Below are 20,062 nucleotides of genomic sequence, written 5' to 3'. Positions count from 1 at the left end.
GCTCAACTTTTGAGGAGGAAAGAACTTGGCTAAGAAAGTCGTGACCAGCTTATCCCAAGAGTTCAGGCTATCTCTGGGTTGAGAGTCCAACCACACTCTAGCTCTGTCTCTTACAGCAAAAGGGAAAAGTATGAGCCTGTAGACTTCAAGATCTACTCCATTAGTCTTAACAGTATCACATATCTGCAAGAATTCAGTTAAGAACTGAAAAGGATCTTCAGATGGAAGTCCATGAAACTTGCAGTTCTGCTGCATCAGAGAAACTAATTGGGGTTTCAGCTCAAAGTTGTTTGCTCCAATGGCAGGAATGGAGATGCTTCTTCCATGTAAATTGGAATTAGGTGCAGTAAAGTCACCAAGCATTCTCCTTGCATTATTATTATTTTTGGCTGCCATCTCCTCTTCCTGTTCGAAAATTTCTGAAAGGTTATCTCTGGATTGTTGTATTTTAGCTTCTCTTAGTTTTCTCTTCAGAGTCCTTTCAGGTTCTGGATCTACTTCAACAAGAATATTCTTGTCCTTGTTCCTGCTCATATGATAAAGAAGAGGGCACAGAAAAAATAATAATAATAATATGGATCCTTTATACCACAGTATAGAGGTCCTTGTGTTAGTAGAAGAAAAGAAGAAAAAATCTGAACTCAGAGAAAGAGAGGGTTCGGATTTTTGGTGGTGTAAGGAAAAGATGTTAGTAGATGAATAAATAAATAGAAGGGGATGAGAGAGAAGGAATTTTCGAAAATAATTTTTGAAAAAGAGTTAGTGATTTTTGAAAATAGTTTTTGAAAAATGTTAGTAATTTTCAAAAATTAAGATTTAAAAATTAAAATAATTAGTTAATTAAAAAGAGATTTTTGAAAAAGAGGGAAGATATTTTCGAAAATTAGAGAGAGAGAGTTAGTTAGGTGGTTTTGAAAAAGATAAGAAACAAACAAAAAGTTAGTTAGTTAGTTGAAACAAATTTTGAAAAGATAAGAAGTTAGGAAGTTAGAAAAGATATTTTGAAATCAAATTTTTGAAAAAGATAAGATGAGAAGATAATTTTGAAAAGATATGATTGAAATTAGTTTTTGAAAAAGAATTGATTTTTAAAATCACAATTAATGACTTGATTCACAAGAAATCACAAGATATGATTTTAGAACTTAAAGTTTGAATCTTTCTTAACAAGTAAGTAACAAACTTGAAATTTTTGAATCAAAACATTAATTGTTATTGTTATTTTCGAAAATTTGATGTAAAATTAGGAAAAAGATTTTTGAAAAATGTTTTTGGAATTTTCGAAAATAACTAAGAAATTTGAAAAAGATTTGAATTTTGAAAAAGATAAGATTTTCAAATTGAAAATTTGATTTGACTCATAAGAACAACTAGGTTTTAAAAATTTTTGAAAAAGTCAAATCTAATTTTTGAAATTATGAGAGAAAAGAGGGAAAGATATTTTTTTTGATTTTTGAATTTTTAATGATGAGAGAGAGAAACATGAAAATGATGCAATGCATGAGAATTTTACATCAAAACATGTGATGCATGCAAGAATGCTATGAATGTCAAGATGAACACCAAGAACACTATGAAGATCATGATGAACATCAAGAACATATTTTTGAAAATTTTTAATGCAAAGAAAACATGCAAGACACCAAACTTAGAATTCTTTAATGCTTAGACACTAAGAATTCAAGAATGCATATGAAAAACAAGAAAAGACACAAAACATGCAAATGCAAAGATCAAACAAGAGGACTTACCAAGAACAACTTGAAGATCATAAAGAACACTATGAATGCATGAGAATTTTCGAAAAATGCAAGATGCACATGCAATTGACACCAAATTTATAACATGACTCAAGACTCAAACAAGAAACATGAAAAATATTTTTGATTTTTATGATTTTCTAATTTTTTTGTATTTTTTTTTTCGAAAATTATTTTGAAAAAGGAAAATAAGGATTCCAAAATTTTTAATATGAATTCCAGGAATCTTGCATTCTTAGTCTAAAGCTTCAGTCCAGTAATTAGACATGGCTCACTAGCCAGCCAAGCTTTCAATGAAAGCTCCAGTCCAAAACACTAGACATGGCCAATGGCCAGCCAAGCTTCAGCAAGATATCAGAATATACTGCTCATTACTTATCAAATATGTAACTTGCCTCTATGCTGATGGTTTGGAAGCCTCAGTCCAAAAGAATTTAGACATGGCTTTGCAGCCAGCCAGGCTTCACATGCTTCATGAAACACTAGAATTCATTCTTAAGAATTTTGAATCTAAATTTTTTTTTTTCGAAAACACAAGAAAAAATTTTTGAAAGAATTTTGAAAATTTTTTTGAAAATAAAAAAAAAGAAAATTACCTAATCTGAGCAACAAGATGAACCGTCAGTTGTCCAAACTCAAACAATCCCTGGCAACGGCGCCAAAAACTTGGTGCGCAGAAATTGTGATTACACTTTGATTATGTAAAATTCATCGCTCTTTCTTTCCCTGGTAATGGCGCCAAAATCATGATGCCAATACAATGGTTCACAACTTCGCACAACTAACCAGAAAGTGCACTAGGTCGTCCAAGTAATACCTTACGTGAGTAAGGGTCGAATCCCACGGAGATTGTTGGTATGAAGCAAGCTATGGTCACCTTGTAAATCTCAGTCAGGAGGATATAAATTAGTAATAGGGTTTTCGAAAATAATTAATAAAACAGGGATAGAAATACTTATGTAAATCATTGGTGAGAATTTCAGATAAGCGAATAGAGATGCTTTCGTTCCTCTGAACCTCTGCTTTCCTGCTATCTTCATCCAATCAGTCTTACTCCTTTCCATGGCTGGCTTTATGTGATACATCACCATTGTCAATGGCTACTTTCGGTCTTCTCTCGGGAAAATGATCCAAATGCCCTGTCACGGCACGGCTAATCGTCTGGAGGCATCACCTTGTCAATGGTTTCATCCTATCCTCTCAGTGAAAATGGTCAACGCACCCTGTCACAGCACGACTATTCATCTGTCGGTTCTCGATCATGCTGGAATAGGATTTACTATCCTTTTGCATCTGTCACTACGCCCAGCAATCGCGAGTTTGAAGCTCGTCACAGTCATTCAATCATTGAATCCTACTCGGAATACCACAGACAAGGTTTAGACTTTCCGGACTCTCTTGAATGCCGCCATCATTCTAGCTTACACCACGAAGATTCCGATTAAGAGATCTAAGAGATACTCATTCAGTCGAATGTAGAACGGAAGTGGTTGTCAGGCATACGTTCATAGGGAATGATGATGATTGTCACGTTCATCACATTCAGGTTGAAGTGCGAATGAATATCTTAGAAGCGAAATAAGATGAATTGAATAGAAAACAGTAGTACTTTGCATTAATCTTTGAGGAACAGCAGAGCTCCACACCTTAATCTATGGAGTGTAAAAACTCTACCGTTGAAAATACATAAGTGATAATGGAGTTCATTGGTCTCGGCCCCAGAGGGGAACCGGAGTAACGAAGACTACTATGATCTGAAGATAAAACTCAGGATGTCAAATACAATAGTGAAATGTCCTATTTATAATAAACTAGCTACTAGGGTTTACAGAAGTAAGTAATTGATGCATAAATCCACTTCCGGGGCCCACTTGGTGTGTGCTTGGGCTGAGCTTTGAGTGTTGCACGTGTAGAGGTCCTTCTTGGAGTTGAACGCCAGCTTTTGTGCCAGTTTGGGCGTTCAACTCTGGTTTTGGATCCTTTTCTGGCGCTGGACGCCAGAATTAGGCAGAAAGCTGGCGTTGAACGCCAGTTTGCGTCATCTATTCTTGGCCAAAGTATGGACTATTATATATTTCTGGAAATCCCTAGATGTCTACTTTCCAATGCAATTGGAAGCGCGCCATTTCGAGTTCTGTAGCTCCAGAAACTCCAGTTTGAGTGCAGGGAGGTCAGAATCCAACAGCATCAGCAGTCCTTCTTCAACCTCTGAATCTGATTTTTGCTTAAGTCCCTCAATTTCAGTCAGAAAATACCTGAAATCACAGAAAAACACACAAACTCATAGTAAAGTCCAGAAATGTGAATTTAACATAAAAACTAATGAAAACATCCCTAAAAGTAACTAGATCCTACTAAAAACATACTAAAAACAATGCCAAAAAGCGTATAAATTATCCGCTCATCAGGCAGCCAAAAATTAATTTTGATTTATTGATGCCACAGGTTTTGGAGTTATCATGTGCTCTGGCACTTATGTAATTTGATGATTACCTATTACTGCTACTTTGAATGTTCATTTCAGCGTGTGGCAATGGTTAGCCTTTATGTTTGTGAATTTGAACTTGATGGATGATTATATAATATACTTCTTGGTAGTAACACTTTTGTTTTGTCTAAAGAAATGTCACTGTCTTTTGAACAAAATTAAACTGATCACTAATTATCTATATTTCACTCATTTAGTATATATTAGTTGAATGAATCAGTTCATTTGAGAATATGAAGGAGCTGAAATTTGATAATGATATATCACAAAATAGAATTCATTTGAGAATTTGAGATATAACAATAGCAAAAATTTTATAGCAGTATCTTGTCATGAATTTCACAGAAATTATTGTTGTATATTGTGTTTTATAAGAATTGTTAGGTTTACTATATGGATACTCATGGTCAGTCATGGATTTCGTAGCTACCTAGAGATTTAGTAATTGCTTATTCATCATCATCAACATATCATGTTCTAATTCTCCCTCAAAGTTTTTGCAACTAGTTAAGTAAATTAATTAGGTATAAGCAACAAGTTTTTGCTTCCAAGAAAGCCTATAAGTTTATGCATTATTTGCATTCCCTCAAAGTTGAATAATTGAACTTATTATATATAGCATCAAGAACTGTAGCACTAAATATTTTCTGATTAGGTAAGGTAGCAATAGTTGACTTTTTCAATGGCAGCGAGAATTTCAGGCAAACAAACTGAGGCAAGACACTGCTTGACAGCCAAATCCAATGATTTTGAGGATTCTTTAACTGATGGGAGCAGAAGTAACCTTTTGGAAGTTAATGGTTAGTGTTTTTTTGTGCTCTCTATAATTCTTAAGTCTTTTGGGGCTTCCATGTTATTCCATTCAAGCATTCACCAGTGGTGTCACTATTTTCACTGTTTTCAAGTTTCAGAAGTAGATCACCATGAAAGACAAGTAGAGGAAGCTCAGCAGAAAGGATTGTCCCTCACTGATGGAGATAAGGTATAATTTTTTATATTAAATATAATTTTAAAGAGTCTAATAACTAACTAGAGAAGCAGTTTCTAATAGTCAATTTCAATCAATTTCACTTTACTATTTCAATCAATTTGATTTTCTAGTTATAAATTAATCTCTAAACAGTTGCACTGTGTTACTTGTTCCAATTTTTCTTGCGTACTACTTGAATAGCATGATGAAGTTCAAAATTTTAAATTTCTTAACCCTGTGCGTTTCTTCTTTTTCACAGTTTTGTACAGGAATATGATCCCTAGTAACTTTACGATGAGATTAAATGCGAATCAGCAACTTTCACCGGAGTTGGATCTCTTCATGAAACAGAGGCTCCAAAATTATGAATTAAAATGAAAGAAACTTGGTACTCGAATTGGACAGACTAAGTTCCCCTTCTGTAATACTCTGAAGTTAGGTCATCTTCTTCTTGCACTAAAACTGTTCGATGAATTGCCTCACTCACCTGTCAAACAAAATTTCTGCTAACCTACGTGTTCACTCCCTAACAAGTTGCATATCAGAATAATTAATTAATAAACTGATGTGTTTATCTGAATTATTTCACATTAAACACCAAACTCATATGACATATATAATAGGCCATGGATTTCTTATATATTGACTTAGAAATTATTTATTTATTGTTTTCACTTTTCAGAAGCACACACTCTTTTTTGGCGCGAAGTCAATAGTAACTGTGCCGTTACAGTAACTCTCTTTCCCCTTATCAGCTTATCTTATCCAAAAATTCGGTATGAAATCTTCCAATCTACTCTGTCCCTTTAATTTCAATAAAAGTTAGGGGGAAAAAGAAAAAAGCACCAATGCTTTATGCTTCCCTTCATTCGTGCATAACTAAGTAACTAACAATAACTTTTATCTCACAAAAAAGCTTCAATGGCAGAGAAGAAGAACCTGCTTGTACTTGACACCGTGACCAGGAGACTCGCCACCATAGTCAACCACCTTGGTGCCTCTTCTCAATCTGATCACCCTTCTCTTCATCCCCACAACCAACTCCAACTTGGCCTTTGACTCTTCAACTTCCCGGAATGATAGCTACAAACGTGTTTACGGTGATGTTCTCTCCCACGACGTCGTTTGGAGGGTCATCGCTTCCGATGCTGACTCCGACAAGGAGTTCACTGACATCATTTATGAGAAGGCTGTTGGGGAAGGCATAGCCAAGGTTTGGCTTTCAGCTTTCAACTTTTTCAAGTTCATTTTTATTTTGGATTTTTGTGATTGGGTGAGTGTGGTTGCAGATTAGTATTAATAGGCCTGAGAGAAGGAATGCCTTTCGACATAATACAGTTAAGGAACTTATTTGTGCTTTCAATGATGCCATGCATGATAGTTCTATTGGGGTTGTCATTCTTACTGGCATGGTATGCCTCCTCCCTACTCCAGTGTTTTTCAGAAATTCTGTAAATTGATGCGTTGACCTAAAAAATTAAGGTTAATTGAGATGGATTCAAGCCAAATGGTTGGGGTTGATGCCCCTTTTGACTAGAGTTTAATTCTGATATACTATTATCCAATCAAATCTATTCTTAGAGTCGGATGATCATTCAAGTGATTGGTGTTAAAATGAGTTTAATTGAATGTCAGTGTATTGCATCAAATTAAATCCTTCCTTGATTATTTTAAACATGATGCTTCCAGTGAAAAGGACATTTGGCCATGTTGTTGTCACTTTGACATGAATGGAATATTCACATTTTATGTGCAAACTAGTGTGAACTTGATTGATGTTGATTTGCCTATTTATTTTGTAGGGGACCAAGGCATTTTGTAGTGGTGGTGACCAAGCTTTGAGGATAGCAGATGGTTATTCTGATAATGAAGATATTGGTAGCCTTAATGCGTTAGACTTGCAGGTTTATTGATTGTTGGCATTTTTTATGAGGCAATTATTAGTGTTATTATGCCAATATATAAGATTAGTATGATTCTTGATCCCTAGTGTTGTTGAATCTTACGATGAGATTGTATTTTCTGAACCGTCTGAGGTTTTTCTGGCGTGTGTGCAGAATCATCCTGCTGTTGTTGTGCCTAGGCTTCCTGCTGGTTTGAATTTGCCTAGCCCAGGTGAGTTCTTTCAAATGTTCTTTTTCATTCCGCACTCTGTGAAGAACCCTTTAATTATTTTATTTTTGTTCTGATCTCTGTTTGCTTTTGTTGTTCTCTCTGTTTTTCTATGTTTTGATTCTTTGGCATAGATTGATTTACTCCAATTCCAATTCGGATTTTAATTCTATTTCAGTCAGGAGATGTCAAAATTAAATTTCAATGTGGAGCTTGATGTTGCTAATGCAACTTAGTTATTTATTAATATTTTAGATTATCCTATCTTTAAGTGCTAAGTGTAATTTGTGACATTCATGTAACATTGGGATGGTCATCTTATTTTTTTTTGGGTATCCTTTTATTAAGACAATGAGATATTGGCTAATGATGTTGAAAAATAACATCCAATTTTATAGGTATCATGTAATGAATATTATGTTTATTTATGTGATTTTTGGCTCTCTTTTTTCAATTTACAGTGTTTGATGGAGTAAATTTAGAAAACAAATTTAAAGTATTCATTTTGCAATGGAAAAATCTAAAAAAAATTCTATTTTATCTTACTGACGGATTTACAGACGGATTTTCTGTCTGTAATCAGAACGATGGATGATTTTCCAAAGTTCAAATTACAGACGGAAAATTTGTTGAAAAATCCGTCCGTAATTACAGACGGAAAATCCGTCGGAAAATCCGTCTGTAATTACAGACAGAAAATCCGTCTGAAAATTCATCTGTAATTACAGACGGAAAATCCGTCGAAAAATTCGTCTGTAATTACAGACAAAAAATCCGTCGAAAAGTTTGTCGCCTTTGGAAAATGGATAGAAAATTTACAGAGGGAAAATCTGTCGGTAATTGCTAAAAATCCGTCTGTAATTTTTCGACGGAAAAAAAATCCGTCGGTAAATAATTTCCGACGAGGCTTTTACATAGGGACGAAATCCGTCGGTAATTTTGTCGGTATCCAAAAATTCGTCTGTAACAAAGACTAAATCCGTCTGTAAATCTGTCTGTATTAATCCATTTTCTAGTTGTATCAATTTTTCGAATTATATGTTCTTTTTATTCTTTATATTTTCGATTTTTATGTTCCTTGTTCTTTCTTGATCTTCAAGTTGTTGTTTATTTTCATTGTTTGATCTTTAGCTTTTCTTGTTTTGTATCTTTCCTTATTTTTCTTGTGCATTTTCGAATTATTAGTGTCCAAAGTATAAAAAGTTTTTAGTTTGGTGTCATTTGTGTTTTTATTTTCTTAAAAATTTTCAAAATTTGTTTTTGGTGTTCATCTTGATCTTCAAAGTGTTCTTGGTGTTCATCTTGACATTCACAGTCTTCTTGTTTGTTTTCTTTGTTTTGATTTAAAAATTCTAAGTTTGGTGTCATTTTATTATTTTTCTCTTTCCTCATTAAATTCAAAAAAAATATTTTCCTTTATTTACTCATCAATTTCGAATTCCTTAGGATTGACTTAGTCAAAATTTTTAAAATTTGGTAGTTTCTTGTTAGTCAAGTTAGAATTTCAATCTTAGAAATTTATCTTTTTTTTTATCTTTTTCAAAACAAATTCTTTTTCAATTTTTTATATTTTTCGAAAATCTTTTATAAAATTTTTCAAAATCTTTCTCTTTTTTTTTTCGAATTACTTATCCTATTCTATTAGTTTGATTGAAAAATTTTAAGTTTGGTGTTTCCTTGTTAAGAAAGTTTCAACCTTGAAAATTTTAAAATCATATCTTGTTCAAATCTTTTCTTTTATCTATTTATTTTCTTACAAGTATCTTTAAGTTTAAGACATATCTTTTTCAAAACCTCCTGACCACTTTCTCTCCCTTCATTTTTCGAAAATCATATCCAAATTTTTTTCAAATCTTTTTAATTAATTAATCATTTTAGTATTCGAATTTCTTTTATTTTTTTTTCTTTTAAGTTTTCGAAACATATATTCTATTTTCCAATTATTTTATTTTATTTTCTTTTGAATTCGGTTTATCTCCAATTAAATAAAATAAAAACAAAAATATTTTATTTTATCTTATATTTTATTTACAATCCACATCATCTCCCTTTCTCCATTATGGACTCAAGTGGAAATGAACAGTCCAGAAGGACTCTGGGGTCATACGCTAATCCCACTACTGCTTCATATGGGAGTAGTATCTGTATACCCTCATCAGAGCAAGCAGTTTTGAGCTAAATCCTCAGCTCATTATCATGGTGCAGCAAAATTGCTAGTATTCTAGTCTTCCACAGGAAGAGCCTATTGAGTTTCTGGCACAGTTCTTACAAATTGTTGACACAGTACGTGATAAGGAAGTAGATCAGGATGTCTACAGATTATTACTGTTTCTATTTGCTATAAGGGATCAAGCTAAGAGGTGGTTAAATAACCAACCCACAGCAAGCATAAGAGCATGGAAACAATTATCAGACAAATTCCTGAATCAATATTTCCCTCCAAAAAGGATGACACAGCTAAGGCTGGACATCCAAGGCTTTAAACAAGAGGATAATGAATCTCTTTATAATGCCTGGGAGAGGTACAAAGAGATGCTAAGAAAATGTCCCTCTGAAATGTTTTTAAAATGGGTGCAGTTAGACATCTTTTACTATGGGCTTACAGAAAAGGCCCAGATGTCTCTAGACCACTTAGCTGGTGGATCTATACACATGAGAAAGATAATTGAAGAGGCTCAAGAGGTCATGATACAATTGCTAGAAATCAGCACCTGTACTTAAGTAGTGAGTCCTCCATGAAAGAAGAGGCTGAGGCAATATCCACTGAACTTAGTCCTCCAGAACAAATTATTGAACTAAATCAGCAACTATTTTCTATAACAAAACAGTTAGCAGAATTTAAAGAGATGCTGCAAGAAACCAAAGATGCTAACCAGAATATGGAAAAACAATTAAATCAAATAAGACAGTAGTTATCTAAACAGATAACAGAAGAGTGTCAAGCTGTTCAGTTAAGGAGTGGGAAGACATTGAATGTTTCAACTCAAGGTAGCAGAAAGCTTAGAAAGGAACAACTACCAGAGGATGACCAACCCACTACCCAAAATCCTCTTGAGGACAGCAAGAGCCCAGAGAGGAATGATTCTGGCGTTCAAATGCCAGAAAAAGGTGAAAAAGTGGCGTTAAACGCCCAGTGTATGTCTAATTCTGGCGTTCGAACGCCAGAAAAGGGTGAAAAAGTGGCGTTAAACGCCCATACAGCACACAATGCTGGCGTTCAAACGCCAGTAAGGGGTCAGACACCTACAAGTGCTGATAACAACCCCCTTAAGTAGGCTTCTCCAACCACTTCTGTAGGAAATAAACCTACAGTAACTAAGGTTGAAGAATATAAAGCCAAGATGCCTTATCCTCAGAAGCTCTACCAAGCGGAATAGGATAAACAATTTTCCCGCTCTGCAGACTATCTCAGGACTCTTGAAATAAAGATTTCATTTGCAGAGGCACTTGAGCAAATACCCTCTTATGCTAAGTTCATAAAAGAGATCTTAAGTCATAAGAAGGATTAGAGAGAAACTGAAAAAGTTTTTCTCACTGAAGAATGCAGTGCAGTCATTCTGAAAAGTTTACCAGAGAAGCTTAAAGATCCCGGAAGCTTTATGATACCATGCACATTAGAGGGTGCTTGTACCAAGACAGCTTTATGTGATCTTGGGGCAAGTATCAACCTAATACCTGCATCCACTATCAAAAAGCTTGGTTCGACTGATGATGTTAAACCAACCCGGATATGCCTCCAACTTGCTGATGGCTCCATTAAGATTCCATCAGGAAATAATTGAGGACATGATTGTCAAGGTTGGGCCATTTGCCTTTTCCACTAACTTTGTAGTGCTGGAAATGGAGGAGCACAAGAGTGCTACTCTCATTCTAGGAAGACCTTTCCTAGCAACTGAATGAACCCTCATTGACATCCAAAAAGGAGAGATAACCCTGAGAGTCAATGAGGATGAGTTTAAGTTGAATGTTGTCAAAGCTATTCAGCATTGAAGAGAGAACTTTTGCGTGGTCTAGAAATTCGCAGATAAATCCTCGTTGCAGGTATAGCTTCTAAACCAACAAAAGTCCCTTCTTACAAATGTTTTGGTTGTCACAAGTAACAAACCCCTTTAAAATTGATAACCGAAGTATTTAAACCTCGGGTTGTCTTCTCAAGGAACTGCAGGGAGGCGTTCTTATTATTGGTTATGAGTTTTCTAAATTGGGGGTTTTGAAAGTAAGGAACAAGTAATTTAAATGACAAGTAAAATATATAAATAACTGTAAAATAAACTCTTGGCAAGGTATGAAAATTCGGAAGTCCTATCCTAGTTTTCCTTATCGATGGTGATGAGAATTGAGTTTAATCCCACTTAGTTAACCTTCACTAAAGCAAAGAAAAGTCAAGTGGACTAATTAGTTTGATCCTCAGGTCCTAGCCAATTCCTAAGAAAGGACTTGAGTTATTGGAATCTAATTCAATTAGCAAAAATAACAATTATCAATCACGATGAGTTTGATAACTCAAGAGTCTCCAATTGATCAATTAAAGCCAAAAGGGAAAAATTTAAATTATTTATATAAATAAAGAAAAGCAATCATAATTCTGAAATACCTCAAGTTGTACTAATAAAGATATCAAATGTAACATGAAAAAGTTCATAAATTAAATTGGGAAAATAAATAAAAGGAATATTGAACATGTGATGAAGAAGAAATAATCCTAAATCCTAAAACTAAATCCTAAGAGAGAGGAGAGAACTTCTCTCTCTAAAATCTACATCTAATCCAAAAATTATGAATTATGAGCTGATGATTGTGAATGGATGCATTCTCCCACTTTATAGCCTCTAATCTGTGTTTTCTGGGCCGAGAACTGGGTCGGAAACAACCCAGAATTCGCTGGTTTCGAATTCAAGCACGCTGGTTTTTTTTCCACTGCGATGCGTCTGCGTAGATCACGCATTCGTGTCACTTATCGTCAAAGAAACTATGGCAAATTATATATCAAATTGAAGCCCCGGACATTAGATTTCCAACGCAACTAGAACCTCATAATTTGGACCTCTGTAGCTAAAGTTCTAGCCATTTGAGTGCGAAGAGGTCAGGCTGACTGCTTTGCAGTTCCTTCAACTTCTTGTATTCCTTCCATTTTTGCATGCTTTCTTTCCATCCTCTAAGCCATTCCTGCCCTATAAACTCTGAAATCACTTAACACACATATCAAGGCATCTAATGGTAATAAGAGAGGATTAAACATAGGGAACTTAAGGCCAAAGAAGCATGTTTTCAATCAAAGCACATAATTAGGAAGGCAAATGTAAAACCATGCAAAAGTATGAATAAGTGGGTAAAGAGTTGATAAAAACCACTCAATTGAGCACAAGATAAACCATGAAATAGTGGTTTATCAACCTCCCCACACTTAAATACTAGCATGTCCTCATGCTAAGCTCAAGAGAAGCTATAAGAGAGTGAAGAGGAATGGTAGAAAGTATGAAATGCAACCTATCTATATGAATGCAACTACATGCTAAGATGTTTCTATCTATTTGGTTAAAAGTAAATAAGCTCTTCAAGACAAACATAAATCAGATTTCACTAATTCAAATCATACAATAAAAAGCAAGTAAACTTGTAAGAAGATAGCTCATGAAAGCAGGGAACATAGAATTAAGCACTGAACCCTCACTAGTAGTGCAAGTGTACAGGGTAATTCACTCTACTCTTCTCTAACCATGCTTTCTAAACTTTGTTCTTTATCTAACTAATCAACAAATATTTAATGTACCAATGCAAACATCATGAGGTCTTTTTCAAGGTTGTAATGGGGCTAAGGTAAGGGTAAAGGTATATATAAGGCTAAGTGAGCTATATAAAATGAATGCTTGATTAGTCTAAGATCTCACCTAACATATACATACTTTATACAATTTTTAAAATACTTTACCTAGCTACCCAAATTTTTCCCACTTTTGTATTACATGCTCATGTATCAAACTTATTTTTGAATTTTGTCCCATGTGCATTGATTCTTTTTATAAACTTAACATTGGGGTAATTTTGTCCCCTTATTTATTTACTTATTTATTGAATATTTTTTTCTCTCTTTTTTTTTCCAATGCACATGGTAATTTAATTATTTTGATTTCACATGAGCATGCTTCCCAAATTTGCAAATAACTTATTCAATTTAATTCCCTTTTTTTTATCATCCCATGTTCCCATAAAATTTCCCATACTTAAATTATACACAATATCTATCTTAAGCTAACAAAGGATTCAACTTGGGATTTTTAATTTGTTTTTCTGCTTAAGGCTAGTAATGTGGTTATAAAACAGAACAAATGGGGATTAAAAGGCTCAAAGTGGCTGACAAGGGTGATTTAAAGGGTGGGCTTATTTGGGATAAGTGAGCTAAAATCAAACAATGGCCTCAATCATATGCAAGCATGTAACATATTAAACATTGGACATATAGAATGGAACAAAGCAAAGATTGCAATTATAGAGAAGAAAACACACAAGAATAAAAATTTATGGTTAAATAATGTAACCATTTAAATAAGCTCAAAATCTCACAGGTTGTGTGTTCTTTGGCTTAAAAACTATGTTCCAAATACAACTTCTGATAAGTTTAACACAAAAATTTTTTCAATTTAAATTAGTGAAATACTATAAAAATTTATTGAAAATGAAAATATTACTTCAACCAAGTAGTAACTAAATGCATAAAATCAAAAAAACATGCAATTAAATATGCAAATGCAACAATGAATTAACAGAGAAAATAAAACATTGGTGTTGAGAAGAAGGTAACTAACCCATGGAGATCGGTATCGACCTCCCCACACTTAAAGATTGCATCGTCCTCGGTGCATGCTGAGATGTGCAGGTGGACGGGTTGTTCCAACTGATGCTTTTCTTCAAGGATTGTGTAGATGGACTTGTTTGTCTCCCCTTTTAGAAGTTTCTCCCTTTTTCCGTCTTCGGTAGCCAGCCTGAAAGAAGAGAAAAAGAAGAACAGTAACCCAGAAATAAAGATAAGAAAATAAATGAAGTATGGGTGGGTTAATGCCAAATGATAAGGGTCTCATTGGTGCACGAAATTGCGATCATCAACAATGGCGCCAACAACTTGGAGCTCTCAAACGTGAATCACACTTTGTCACAACTTCGCACAACTAACCAGCAAGTGCACTGGGTCGTCCAAGTAATAAACCTTACGTGAGTAAGGGTCGATCCCACGGAGATTGTCGGCTTGAAGCAAGCTATGGTCACCTTGTAAATCTCAGTCAGGCGGATTCAAATGGTTATGGAGATTTGAAAATTAAAATATGATTGAAATATAAATAGGATAGAGATACTTATGTAATTCATTGGTGAGAATTTCAGATAAGCGTATAGAGATGCTTTCGTTCCTCCTGCACCTCTGCTTTTCTGCTGTCTTCATCCAATCATTCCTACTCCTTTCCATGGCAAGCTGTATGTTGGGCATCACCGTTGTCAATGGCTACATCCCGTCCTCTTTGTGAAAATGGTCCAATGCGCTGTCACTGCATGGCTAATCATCTGTCGGTTCTCGATCATACTGGAATAGGATTTACTATCCTTTTGCGTCTGTCACTACGCCCAGCACTCGCGAGTTTGAAGCTCGTCACAGCCATCCCTTCCCAGATCCTACTCGGAATACCACAGACAAGGTTTAGACTTTCCAGACCTCAGGAATGGCCATCCATGGGTTCTAACTTATACCATAAAGACTCTAATATCTCGGACTCGGTCCTCTGTATTAGATATCTAAGAGATACTCATTCTAGCTTGTTTGTATGTAGAACGGAAGTGTTTGTCAGGCACGCGTTCATAAGTGAGAATGATGATGAGCGTCACATAATCATCACATTCATCATGTTCTTGTGTGCGAATGGATATCTTAGAATAGGAATAAGCTTGAATTGAATAGAAAAACAGTAGTACTTTGCATTAATCTGTGAGGAACAGCAGAGCTCCTCACCTTAATCTATGGTGTGTAGAAACTCTACCGTTGAAAATACATAAGTGATAATGGTCCAGGCATGGCCGAAAGGCCAGCCCCCATAAAGATCTAAGATAGCATAAAACTGATCAAAGATAAGATCCAAAGACGTAAATACAATAGTAAAAAGTCCTATTTATACTAATCTAGTTATTAGGGTTTACAGAAATGAGTAAATGATGCAGAAATCCACTTCCGGAGCCCACTTGGTGTGTGCTTGGGCTGAGCATTTAGCTTTACACGTGTAGAGGATTTTCTTGGAGTTGAACACCAATTTGTAACCTGTTTCTGGCGTTTAACTCCACTTTGCAACCTGTTTCTGGCGTTTAACTCCCGAATAGGGCAGGAATCTGGCGTTGAACGCCAGTTTGCGTCATCTAAACTCGAGCAAAGTATAAACTATTATATATTGCTGGAAATCCCTGGATGTCTACTTTCCAACGCAATTGAGAGCGTGCCATTTGGAGTTCTGTAGCTCCAGAAAATCCACTTTGAGTGCAGGGAGGTCAGAATCCAACAACATCTGCAGTCCTTCTTCAACCTCTGAATCTAATTTTTGCTCAAGTCCCTCAATTTCAGTCAGAAAATACCTGAAATCACAGAAAAACACACAAACTCATAGTAAAGTCCAGAAATGTGATTTTTATTTAAAAACTAATAAAAATATATTGAAAACTAATTAAATCATACTGAAAACTATGTAAAAACAATGCCAAAAAGCGTATAAATTATCCGCTCTTCACAACACCAAACTTAAATTGTTGCTTGTCCCCAAGCAACTGAAAATCAAATAGGATAAAAAGAAGAGAATATACTATAAATTCCAAAATATCAATGAAACTTAGCTCCAATCAGATGAGCGGGACTTGTAGCTTTTTGCCTCTTGAATAGTTTTGGCATCTCACTTTATCCCTTGAAGTTCCGAATGATTTGCATCTATAGGGACTTAGAATTTGGATAGTGTTATTGATTTTCCTAGTTCAGTATGTTGATTCTTGAACACAGCTACTTTATGAGTCTTGGACGTGGCCTTAAGCACTTTGTTTTCCAGTATTACCACCGGATACATAAATGCCACAGACACATAACTGGGTGAACCTTTTCAGATTGTGACTCAACTTTGCTAAAGTCCCTAATTAGAAGTGTCCAGGGTTCTTAAGCACACTCTATTTTTGCTTTGGACCTTGACTTTAACTGCTCAGTCTCAAGTTTTCACTTGATACCTTCACGCCACAAGCACATGATTAGGGACAGCTTGGTTTAGCCGCTTAGGCCAGGATTTTATTCCTTTAGGCCCTCCTATCCACTGATGCTCAAAGCCTTGGATCCTTTTTATTACCCTTGCCTTTTGGTTTTAAGGTCTATTGGCTCTTTGCTCTTGCCTTTTGGTTTAAAGAGCTTTTGGCTTTTTCTGCTTGCTTTTTCTTTTTCTTTTTTTTTTCGCTATTTTTTTCCCAAGCTTTGTTCTGCACTGCTTTTTCTTGCTTCAAGAATCAATTTTATGATTTTTCAGATCATCAAATAATATTTCTCCTTTTTCCTTATTCTTCAAGAGCCAACATATTTAACATTCATAAACAATAATTTCAAAAGACATATGCACTGTTCAAGCATTCATTCAGAAAACAAAAAGTATTGTCACCACATCAAAATAATTAAACTAGTTTCAAGGATGAATTCGAAACCATGTACTTCTTGTTCTTTTGTAATTAAAACATTTTTCATTTAAGAGAGGTGATGGATTCATAGGACATTCATAGCTTTAAGACATAGACACTTAGACACTAAATGATCATATAGTAAAGACACAAACATAAATAAAACATAAAGCATAGTAAACGAAAAACAGGAAAATAAGAACAAGGAGATTAAGGAATGGGTCCACCTTAGTGAGGGTGACGTCTTCCTCTTCTTGAAGAACCAATGGTGCTCTTGAGCTCCTCTATGTCTTTTCCTTGTCTTTGTTGCTCCTCCCTCATAGCTCTTTGATCTTTTCTAATCTCATGGAGGATGATGGAGTGCTATTGGTGCTCCATCCTTAGTTGTCCCATGTTGGAATTTAATTCTCCTAGGGAGGTGTTGATTTGCTCCCAATAATTCTGTGGAGGAAAGTGCAACCCCTGAGGCATCTCAGGGATTTCATGGTGAGGAACTTCCTCATGCTCTTGTTGAGGTCCATAAGTGGGCTCTCTTATTGTGCAGTCAAATGCTCTACTACTGAGCTATGGATCCTTGAGATGAATCTCTCCATCTCCCATGACTCGGAAGTGGAAGCTTTTGTCTTCCCTTTCCTCTTTCTTAGAGGTTTCTCTGGCCTTAGGTGCCATAAATGGTTATGAAAAAACAAAAAGCAATGCTTTTACCACACCAAACTTAGAAGGTTTGCTCGTCCTCGAGCAAAAGAACGAAGAAGGTAGTAGAAGAAGAAGAAAATGGAGGAGATGGAGGGAGGTGAGTGGTTAAGAGGTGATGGGAAAGAGAGAATGAGGTAATTGGTGGAGGTTATTTTGGGGAAGAATGTTATGAAAAGGTGTGAAGAGAAGTGGTGGGGATCCTGTGGGGTCCACAGATCCAGTGGGGCCAAGGACTTAACATCCCTGCTCCAATTAGGCGTGTAAAATGCTCTTGCTGTGCAATCCTGGCATTTAACGCTAGACTGCTGCTTGTTTCTGGCGTTAAACGCCCAAATGTAGCGTGTTTCTGGCGTTTAACGCCAGGTAGATTCTTGTTTCTAGCGTTAAACGCCAGCTTGATGCTTGTTTTTGGCCCTTAAACGCCAGGCAGATGCTTATTTCTGGCGTTTAAATGCCAGAATGCTCCTCCTCCAGGGTGTGCTGTTTTTAATGATGTTTTTCATTCTGTTTTTGATTTTTCAGTAGTTTTTGTGACTCCACATGATCATTAACCTAATAAAACACGAAATAACAAAATGAAAATAAAATAGATATGATTAAATAACATTGGGTTGCCTTCCAACAAGCGCTTCTTTATTGTCAATAGCTTGACAGTGAGCTCTCATGGAGCTTCACAGATGTTCAGAGCATTGTTGGAACCTCCCAACACCAAACTTAGAGTTTGAATATGGGGGTTCAATACCAAACTTAGAGTTTAGTTGTGGCCTCCCAACACCAAACTTAGAGTTTGACAGTGGGGGCTTTGGTTGACTCTGCAGTGAGAGAAGCTTTTCATGCTTCCTCTCCATGGTTACAGAAGGAGATCCTTGAGTTTTAAACACAAGGTGGTCCTCATTCAGTTGAAGGATCAATTCTCCTCTGTCCACATTAATCACAGCTCTTGCTGTGGCTAGGAAGGGTCTTCCAAGGTATGATGGATTCATCCTCATCCTTCCCAGTGTCTAGGATTATGAAATCAGCAGGGATGTAAAGGCCTTCAACCTTTACTAACACGTCCTCTACTAGTCCATAAGCCTATTTTCTTGAGTTGTCTGCCATCTCTAATGAGATTCTGGTAGCTTGCACCTCAAAGATCCCAAGTTTCTCCATTACAGAGAGTGGCATTAAGTTTATTCCTGACCCCAGGTTACACAGAGCTTTTTCAAAGGTCATGGTGCCTATGTTACACGGAATTAGGAATTTCCTAGGATCCTGTTTCTTTTGAGGTAATTTCTGCCTATCCAATGCATTCAGTTCATTGGTGAACAAGGGAGGTTCATCTTCCCAAGTCTTATTAACAAATAATTTGGCATTCAACTTCATGATTGCACCAAGGTACTTAGCAACTTGCTCTTCAGTAACGTCTTCATTCTCTTCAGAAGAAGAATACTCATCAGAGCTCATGAAGGGCAGAAGAAGGTTTAATGGAATCTCTATGGTCTCTAGGTGAGCCTCAGATTCCTTTAGGTCCTCAAAGAGATACTCCTTATTGGTCACTAAACGTCCTAGGAGGTCTTCCTCACTAGCATTCACGTTCTCTCCCTCCCTTGTAGGTTCGGCCATGATGGTTAAATCAATGGCCTTGCACTCTCTTTTTGGATTCTCTTCTGTATTGCTTGGAAGAGTACTAGGAGGGGTTTCAGTGACTCTTTTACTCAGCTGGCCCACTTGTGCCTCCAAACTTCTAATGGAGGACCTTGTTTCATTCATGAAACTTAAAATGGCCTTAGATAGATCAGAGACTATATTTGCTAAGCTAGATGGATTCTACTCAGAATTCTCTGTCTGTTGCTGAGTGGATGATGGAAAAGGCTTGCTATTGCTAAACATGTTTCTTCCACCATTACTAAAGCCTTGTTGATGCTTTTGTTGATCCTTCCATGAGAAATTTGGATAATTTCTCCATGAGGGATTATAGGTGTTTCCATAGGGTTCATCCATGTAATTCACCTCTACTATTACAGGGTTCTCAGAATCATAAGCTTCTTCTTCAGAAGATGCCTCTTTAGTACTGTTGGATGATTCCTTCAATCCATTCAGACTTTGAGAGATCATATTGACTTGCTGAGTCAATATTTTGTTCTTATCCAATATGGCATTCAGAGTATCAATTTCAAGAACTCCCTTCCTCATAGGCGTCCCATTACTCACATGATTCCTTTCAGAAGTGTACATGAACTGGTTATTTGCAACCATGTCAATGAGTTCTTGAGCTTCTGCAGACATTTTCTTTAGGTGAATGGATCCACCTACAGAATGGTCCAGTGATATTTTTGATAGCTCAGATAGACCATCATAGAATATATCCAGGATGGTCCATTCTGA

At 35.9% G+C, this 20,062-nt stretch overlaps 1 protein-coding gene across 1 annotated transcript; it reads left to right on the top strand.

Annotated features, from left to right (window-relative positions):
- Nucleotides 1–6,135: 6,135 nt before the first annotated feature.
- On the top strand, nucleotides 6,136–7,469 carry LOC112723928 (1,4-dihydroxy-2-naphthoyl-CoA synthase, peroxisomal-like). The gene is made up of 6 exons (XM_025775280.2): nucleotides 6,136–6,243; nucleotides 6,287–6,431; nucleotides 6,508–6,630; nucleotides 7,021–7,122; nucleotides 7,276–7,333; nucleotides 7,465–7,469. Exons 1-6 carry the CDS (start codon nucleotides 6,140–6,142, stop codon nucleotides 7,467–7,469), a joined length of 537 nt encoding a protein of 178 aa, XP_025631065.2. The 5' UTR covers nucleotides 6,136–6,139.
- Nucleotides 7,470–20,062: the final 12,593 nt, after the last annotated feature.

Source organism: Arachis hypogaea, chromosome 11 (assembly GCF_003086295.3).
Source record: "Arachis hypogaea cultivar Tifrunner chromosome 11, arahy.Tifrunner.gnm2.J5K5, whole genome shotgun sequence".
NCBI lineage: Eukaryota > Viridiplantae > Streptophyta > Magnoliopsida > Fabales > Fabaceae > Arachis > Arachis hypogaea.
The sequence above is the reverse complement of the archived record's forward strand: the minus strand, read 5'-3'. Positions and strand labels throughout refer to the sequence as shown.

Coding starts and splice junctions, on each gene's coding strand:
- LOC112723928 (XM_025775280.2), top strand. CDS start 6,140: ATGGCAGAGAAGAAGAACCTGCTTGTACTTGACACCGTGACCAGGAGA. Junction 6,432..6,507: donor TTGGGGAAGGCATAGCCAAG/GTTTGGCTTTCA, acceptor GTGTGGTTGCAG/ATTAGTATTAATAGGCCTGA. Junction 7,123..7,275: donor TTAATGCGTTAGACTTGCAG/GTTTATTGATTG, acceptor GCGTGTGTGCAG/AATCATCCTGCTGTTGTTGT.